Source organism: Doryrhamphus excisus, linkage group LG5 (assembly GCF_037039965.1).
Source record: "Doryrhamphus excisus strain RoL-2023G ecotype Guam linkage group LG5, RoL_Dexc_Guam_v1.1, whole genome shotgun sequence".
In the NCBI taxonomy this organism is placed as follows: Eukaryota; Metazoa; Chordata; class Actinopteri; order Syngnathiformes; family Syngnathidae; genus Doryrhamphus; species Doryrhamphus excisus.
In genome coordinates, this window is record NC_136361.1 from 1,781,384 (window position 1) to 1,790,034 (window position 8,651).

Below are 8,651 nucleotides of genomic sequence, written 5' to 3' on the forward strand. Positions count from 1 at the left end.
GGTCACTACCCAATTCTCATGACTGTAGAATCTAAGTCGGAACAACATTCCAAACAAAAGTATGAAACACTACACTCATTACCTCCGATTCCTGCCGCCCGGAAAACCAGCAAGGCCAACAAGGGCAGTCAAAGAGCAAAGTAAACAATGTGCCAAGTGAGCTCCATTCTTGCACCAGGGTAGTTTTACCCGGATAAGATGTCTCCTAGAGTTTTCACGGTGCATAAAGGAGCCTGTGTGGCACTGCCATGCCCCCTGAGACCCATGGGAAAGCTCCAACTCAAATTCAAATGGGTCCGCATACAGGACAATGTCCTCCAGCTTAGACTTTCCCCGCAACCGCCCATCTCGCTGTCCTCTTTATCCGTATCTATCACTCATTTATAGCTTCAGGTGTCATTGGTGGAGTGGAATCACGTGGGATGGCTTAACTGAACTCATCAGGTGCTACCGTATCTTCTCGAAATGATGTCCTGGTCCAAATAACATATTGGCTACAGGTCCCGGTCCATAATCGTGATCCCTGCTTTATGACCTCTAAATAAACACTCGGTTAGTGGAACAGTTAGCTTCGCCACACAAAAATAACACTTTCTAAGCATGCAAAAGGCCTTTCCCTGTCAAATATCTGTCAAACATTCATAATTCATCTGATTAGGCAGCATGATTATTGCACAGTACACTAATGCTCCCCAACACACATTTAGACAGATTTGTGAACAATATTTCAGAGTTAGAAGCCTTTTGGGATCATAGGAAACATTTTACACCTTTGAGTACAGCTCATGAATAAATATGAGCAAAATATTGCAACAAAATCTGTAAAAGTTTCATTCAAAAACAAACCAACACAAAAGTTCTCCCTTTTTTAAAGAGGCCAAATCCCTCTAAGGGTCTCTTTAAGTACCCGATCCAGGAGATGTTTGCTATTCTTTGGAGAAAAGCCTGCGGTTTGGCCACAAGTACCCGTTTCAATATGGATGTTGTCCGACGGCTGCTGCGAGCGCTCGGCAAACAGAAGCACGGGATCACGCGTCCTCAATGCACACATTCATTTCAGCGTGATGGCTTAGGTTAGTAGTTGTATTCCTACCCCTACCAACGAGCCAGGTGCAACTGATAACTGGCCGAGACCATTGAGGAATCGAACATTCATTAATATTCAAAATAATCAACTATTTTGGTATTTGATCAATAATTTTTTTATTTAAAATAGAAATATCACAATTTCCACATGGCTCCATTTACGATCCGTCATCATTTCAACAAAAGTTTGAGGGAAAAACTACCTTAAAAGACTGAAGTACTAAGTTGATATTTTGATTTGTGAACCTATTTGATAACATGAACAGCTGATATCAGAAGTATCGATATTTCAGTATCGATCCATCCATCAGTAATACAATGATTGCCATTATCCTAAAACTACGCTTAAAAGTATCCCAACTCCGCCTCTGTCCAAGCTTTTCAGGCGTGTGCCTACACGTCATGTGAGTGACTGGAAGAAAAGCTCTGACTTGTTTGAGAAAGTATCCAACAAGGTTTTGCCAGATTCTAATTCGGGATGAAAAGGTTCAGGATACGCTGTCTTAGCGGACAAAGAGGAAGCGGTCCACAGGAAGATAAGACAAATATTGGGCTGAAAGATGAGACCATGGCATCACTGAGGATTGGAACTGCTTACATTTGAAGACAGGGTCGCTACTTTACTTTGGAGAGCAAACTGAGGAAGTCCTGGTGAGCTCCTGCAGAGTTGGATTTCAGCGCTCCAAAGCTGGCGTGTCCCAGATGTGCTCGGGCTGCGACCCTCACACTGTGGTGCTGAGAAAACGTCAATCATCTCATCTATTCCGGTGTGCTGACATTTTAGGGGTGGATCTGATGCTCTGGTGTGAGTTTACCAACTTGACTCAAACAGGGCAGGGGTGGCATTTAAGGGTAGATTCTCTGAACAGCCAGAAGGAGGACTTCCTCTTCCTCAGACCAGGGACAGACTTAGACCGAAGGTGTCAACTATCTTTACAGTCACAGCAGCACTGCTGTGGAGAACGCAGGCGTTCTACAGATGAGCGCGTTTCTTTCATCACAAAGATGCTTAATGTTCTCATCAGTTAGAGTGAAAGCGTCGGAAAAGCAGACTGAACTGATAGACTGACTTTGGTCAGGACATGGGGGGCCTCCAGGGACTGGGTTTGCCTCAGGCCCCCAAATGACAACCTGACTCAGACATCCTTATGCAAATTGGGGCAGGTAGGATGCATCCTATGGACAGGATGTCCCGCCCATCACAGGTGCCATCAATGAACTTTGAAAACAAAAACTTGCGTGTACTGCTGTCATTTCCCAGCCGTGCATCTTTCAAGAAATTGGCTCGTAAACGGAGGAGGACCTTTTCACCTGCAGCTCCCTGAGACTCTAATAATATCTTCAGCAAGAATGCCTCTCTGTCTATACCCCCCCCCATACACACACACACACACACACACACTCTCCCTCTCGCCTTCCCTAAACTTCCAAGCCACCGTCCTGACTGCTCAAACAAGACAGCTTTATGCAGGTGTGATACCCAGGGGGACCTCAGCGGTTTCCACAGCTAACACACTAACTGTAGTCCTGCATGTCGTGTATGCTAGCGTATTCCCATAAAAGTTATTTTCCAATACTATATTTAGGTCATTTGGGCTGTAACTAACAATTAATTTGTAGTCGATTAATCTGACGCTTGCTTCAATTCGAGTAATCAGGTTGGCTCCAGACAGACCATACATTTCTGCTAGTATTTTTTCTAGTACTCATGACTCAAGTCTAACTTTATTCTTTCTTTTTTATTATTATTTGATGAAATAATATATCACCACTTTATTCTCAGAAAAATGCAACTTTTTTCTCGTTGGAATACAACTTTTTTTTTCCATTAGTTTTTTACTTTTCCAACCATTTCAACTCAAATGAGTTTAACGTTTACTCCTGCAAAATCAAAAGTTGTTTTTATTTGATTATGACTTTTTGCTCAATTTTGACTTTAAGTTGAAAAATGACTACTGATGTTTTTTTTAGTTTTCCTGCTCAATTATATTTTTCGGACACCCCCGGATGAATCAAATACTAGTTGTCGATGAATCACGGACGTAATTGTTGCCGCTCTACCAGGAAGAAGCAAAGAGTCAAACAAGGAGCCTGATGAGCTGCTTGTTTCCCCGCTTCAGCACATTATGGGCCGAGGACTCTGCAAATGCTAGCTTTGTCTTGTGGAATGCACATCTGAACTTGCGCCCCGGGGGCTGAGAAAACGTGTCAGTACACTGCTAGATGGAGAGGGCACCCTGCAGGAGCAGCTTTCAGCTGTCATAAAGCGCACCGAAGACAGAGTCAGTCCTCAATCTTCAATGAACTCAAAAGTGCAAAAGTGACTTGGGGAACAAGTTATCGAATTTGAAAGCTAGCTGACTCGCAGCCGACTCGCAGCCTTTACGGCTGTAGGCTCGGTCCGCATACAGGTCTCTGCTCTTTGAAGGCTTTGAAATCATAGGGAAGTGCAACAAGGACCATCATCAAATAAGTGCTCGACCATTAGAGGGGAAGCATTCCCACACAAGACACACATTGTCCCGTGCGGGTCCCAGCGAAGCAACATCTAAGTGCAAAGTTGTGAGGAAGAAGAGCTGGGCACCGCGGTGGGTGGAGGAGGGGGGGGGGGTCTGAGGGGTGGTCACCGAAGGCTGCTTTTGGCCTTCGGTGCGGACCGGGCCCCTGTGGTGATAGGGTGAAGCGTCCTGGCCAATGAACCCAATGCACTCATGCCTTTTATTTATGATCCTTATGATATTACCGAATAATAGAGATGATATCAGTCCGATACCCAGACGCCTACTTAAGATGACAGGATGGTTTTATCAACACGTGTGTGGGCAATTCATCAACTGAGGAAGTATGCTGGAGCCTATCCCAGTACTGGTGTGATACAACAAGATATAAATGCAGCAACATGTAATAATGTAACAATATTAACAAAATATCCCCTTTTTATTTCATTTCATTTTCTTTTTCATTCATTCATTTTCTACCGCTTTTCCTCACTAGGGTTGAGAAGGTATGCTGGAGCCTATCCCAGAGGACTGGTGTGAGTGATACAATAAGATTTAAATGCAGCAACATGTAATAATGTAACAATATTCGCAATATATGCCCTTTTTATTGCATTTTATTTTATTTTTATTTTACTTTTTACATTTAGTTTTTAGGAAAATATTTTCAAATAGTGTAAAAAGTACCAGTGGCACCAAAAACATGAATATTATTCAGAACAAGCATCAAGAAAACTGAAAAAAAAACCCTGTATCAACACCATGTTGGTATCGATATCAATATGATATCGATCTGCCCACCCCCTACCGTCTGCATGGGAGAAATGCATGCCCATCACCAACTAAATTTCATGCATAAACAAAGAGTGAGCTTCCTTTTCCGGACACTCTTGTGCATCCAAGCGGTTTTGGATGAATTTAATTGGGCGACGTACGCGCAATTTTCCCATTCATGCGTAAAAGTGGCCCTGGGTAAATTTAGTTTAGAGGGCAGCAAAGTGTTTTTTTTAATGAATTACCTTAATTTCTAGTGTAACTCCTGAACATGCACAAATACGCATGAAGAGAAAGTAAATGAGTAAATGAAGTATGAGGGATGTTACGCGGGTTTGGGTATTTGGCGTCTTACCTGCTGCGGTGGCCTGTAGAACCAGGGTTAACGTTACCAACGTCGTTACAGTGGAATCCATAAGCCACCTTTTCGTTTTCCACCTTGTGGACCACCTCTGCATCTCCATGGTGGTCAATGAACCTTGAGGGCGACTTGAGGTGTTTTTTAAGTGACGTCCCTTCCACAGTCCCAAGCGATGATGGAAAGCTCGCTAGAAAAAAGCCATAAGTGAGCAGTTCTTTACGCCTCTTCTGTCAGCCGCCTTCCTTGCGGGGCCCCCGATCCTCCTGTCCCAGCGCCCAGCCTTCCCGGTGAGGGTCGTCGGGCTTTAACCAAAACGCACCGAGTGCAGTCGCTACACTTGGTGAGTCCGCGGGCGAGGAGGAGGGCCGGGCGAGATCCACGCACACAGCACAGCTACGTTTACAGTCGGGGGGGAAAGACAGGGGAAGCGGCCCCCGATTAGCAAATCACGGGGCTGGAAATTCTCCCGTGGGTCCACCCATCATCAGCCTTGGATCCCTGCGGCGTGCGTCTGAGGGAAGAGGAAAGGTAAACAGGGCCAAAGTTATCAAGGAGCCGCGAAAGAAAGCATCGTCCTCAATGATGGCTTCTACAAATACGCATTGCGTCCTGTGCTCCTCAAATGGGGGTGCTAGTACCCCTGGGGGGCACTTGAAGGCATAGTAAAACGCACATCATGCAAAAGTTGCAAATTCAGCTTTTTTTCTGACCACTTGTTTCCTGTTGAACTTTTTTTTTTATTAATTTTTTTATTATTATTTAATTATTTTTTGTTTGTTTTTTTACTTGAAAATGATTTTTGATAAATAAGCTTATTCAAATTTTTTTGGTTTAGAATGAAATAATTTAATGTGCTCAAAGAACATTTTGTAAATAAGTGAATTATTTTTGTTTAAAGTTCAATATATTTACTTTATATGCACTTTTTATTTTCAAATATTCTAAACAAGACCGCTAAAGATAAGTACTTTTATGAAGCTCATGAATGGTCCCGTTATACCGTACACTCAAGACGAAGAAGGTGGAGTCGCTTTAAGACTAGCGGAAGATGAAAATTCCAACAGCGGAGTATTGTGTACTTTTTTACAATCATATACCGCATTTTTATATCAAGCTGTTTTGTTGGATCCCATTCGATTGTTGGCCATCACGACTGTAAAACTAAACACTACATAAGACCAAATGACAAACGTCCATCTGGACAACCTTGAGGAGTTCTTCGTGTCCACGCAGTTAGAGGACAGTTGGCTCCTTGTATGTGTTGCCTGGTGCGCTAGTCCAGGGATGGATCTGACTTGGCTCTTGGTTCCTAGTGAAAATACTATCAGATGTTTGGTCCGTGATGCCCTGGAGGCATCACAGAGTCCAGAGTCATTTTCCCGGGATGAACCGGTCATCATCGAACATCCTGTCCTTTTCATTATGAGCCATCATCAACCGTTTCCATCAAAAGTTAATTAAATATTGGATCAGTTACAGGCAAAATCGACCTAATTTTGTTTTGGTTATGGTACAATACGTGGAATCGAGTACCTGAACAAAGCACCTGATGCACGGTTGACTCACTTTGTGCTTTTTTTTACTACATGCAACTGTTAAATAACCTGCCATGGTTACAAAGAGAGTAAGAATTCATGGCAAAGTCGATAGTCCCTCCACTCATGGATGTCTTCGCCAACAAGAATCCCCAACAGATCCAAAAGTCACATACAGAATGAAGATCAATTATTTGCATTGCATCTAAAAAAAAGACACCAGCCTTGTAAATTAGCCTTTTACCCAAAACATGGCATCAAAAGACGAGTACTTTTCACAGACGTGCTCCCACCAGCCGCCGGCCACTGTCTGTGACTGTTTACACACGGCGGAGTATAAAGAGCCCTTTCTCTTCTCTCGCTTCAGCGTAGAGTCACCAATATTATTTCTGGCTTGTACAGCCATGTATAAGAATAAATACACTATACGCTAGCTTCCATCAATTGCTAGACATCCAGATGCTCAAAATGCTAGACATTTGGGCCTGGGTTGGATGTTTTGCTGTGGATATGAACATCTGCTGTCCAATTTCATAAGCTCATACACATGCATCACATAAAGACTTCATAGGCTGAGATTGCATGGATTCAATCGGTCATTTCCAGTATAGAGTATGTACCGTATGTAAGCATGCCTCCTATTTATGCGCATATTTTAAACTACTAAAGATGTGTCGAGCTGCATGAAGCGTGGTGGCACAGCCAAGGTTTAGGGGTGCACAAGTGCTGTCGCCGGGAGCTGGGGAGTTGCGGTTTCTTGGGGGAAATTCCAACGTGTACCGTGACATTCTGAAGCAATGGGAAACTGGGCTGCATGGTGGTTACCCAACAGGAGGACCCTAAACACACCAACAAGATGACACTTGCCTTGCTGACGTAGCATACGATGGAGCGCTAGCAATCTAACGTGTGTAAGACCATTGAGTTTGTCCTTCATAAAGTTCATATTTATTCTCCTTGACCCGATGCACGTGAATGCACCTGCCGTTTCTATCTGTGCTAATCCGGCATGTTTACGCATGATGACATGATGATCTTGCACACCAGGTCCATGGGTTTTAAGCAAAGGGCGGCCTGGAACACGTTAGTTTCTCATAAGAAGCAGCCTAATTCTGAAGCGGAGGAAGAGGAAGCAGTCTGACATGCGACAAGCTGTTTATTTGTCTCCGAAAGTTAGGAATGTCCCGCTGTGTGAGAACACTGCTGGAGATGTTCGTGATGCCTTCAGTGAGTGATGCTTCTGTAAGACATCACTGGAGCATGATGGCTTTCTCATCGATACCCCATATTGTCCAGAACATCAGTACTCGTCCCTTTCTTAAGAACTTCATTCCTGTGTCAGATCCATAAAATATGTCTGGTTAACGGTATTTTTGGTAAGTTCACAGAAACGCTGTAAGGCACGATGCGATATCTTCGTATGATCAGTGATTGACAGTTTGACTGCCAAACATTTTTTTCTTCCTGTACAAGGAGGCGCTCACTGTTCCGCTCGGCATTTTGGCCGGTCCTACAAATGGATGGATTTAAAGTACTACTTTCACACCTGGTCTCAGGAGATCTCCAGTGAGCCCCCAGGATGAGAATGTGGAGAGCTGGTATGTGAGTTTGCAGCTGGGGGGAAAAACACGTCTTATTGTGCAGCGAATACTTTCTACGGGTAGAGATGAAAAAATAAAATGTTCATGGGTGGTTGTTGAAAGGCCAAAATGTACTCAGGTGGTCTTTTTTTGTTAAGGAGTGCTGAAGAAAGCAGATGAAAGGAGAACTGGACGCACGTTGGTTTTGGCGTGCGTGGAAACTGGTGGCCTTGGACATTTGTAAAGGGACACAACTCTTAATTTTAAGTTGTAATTTAAGTTGTTTTTCATGATGTTTCAAAATAAAGCTGGGTTCTGGTGTCACACCGGTAGAACCAATAGATCATTGACTTGATTGATTGACATCAATTAATGAAGAATTTGATTTGGAGTGATTTTATGCGGTGAAAAAAACAATACATGCCTGGAATTTGACTGATTGATATTCCTGGTGTAGCTTTCCTTCACGTGATTGTCCAACGATGGTGTTTCAGCAGAATTGGTCCACGTGTCCTTGGTCTTCAGAGCAGCCAGTGACTCAAATATTCTTGCCCACAGTTCCTGGTTTACTCTGCAGCCAGACAAAGTCAAGTCAGTCTCATTCACAGAGCGTCTTTTCATATATTTCCTCCTCTACTCTTTGACTGGGTTGACTTTCTGCACTCGAAACAACTTGCAATAAGTAAAACCATCAGCCTGCTGGTCACTGAAACATCTCGAAGTCCTGATTTCCACACCCTTATGTCTTGGAGCGCTGAAAAAACAATACTGGCCTCAAATATATGCAATAGTCTCACCATAAAACGCTGGCATATCC

At 43.5% G+C, this 8,651-nt stretch overlaps 1 protein-coding gene across 3 annotated transcripts in view; it reads right to left on the reverse strand.

The window, feature by feature from the left end:
• The window catches only part of col11a1a (collagen, type XI, alpha 1a), a 53,876-nt gene extending 45,478 nt beyond the window's left edge, over nucleotides 1-8,398 (reverse strand). For all 3 annotated transcript variants that reach the window (XM_078790559.1, XM_058060307.2, XM_058060306.2), the window contains exons 1-2: nucleotides 8,259-8,398; nucleotides 4,714-5,230 (exon numbers count right to left, since the gene is read on the reverse strand). In XM_078790559.1, the coding sequence (XP_078646685.1) occupies nucleotides 4,714-4,822 (109 nt within the window). In that variant the 5' untranslated portion in view covers nucleotides 4,823-5,230; nucleotides 8,259-8,398. The remainder of the gene's footprint in view (nucleotides 1-4,713; nucleotides 5,231-8,258) is intronic.
• Between the last annotated feature and the right edge of the window lie 253 nt (nucleotides 8,399-8,651).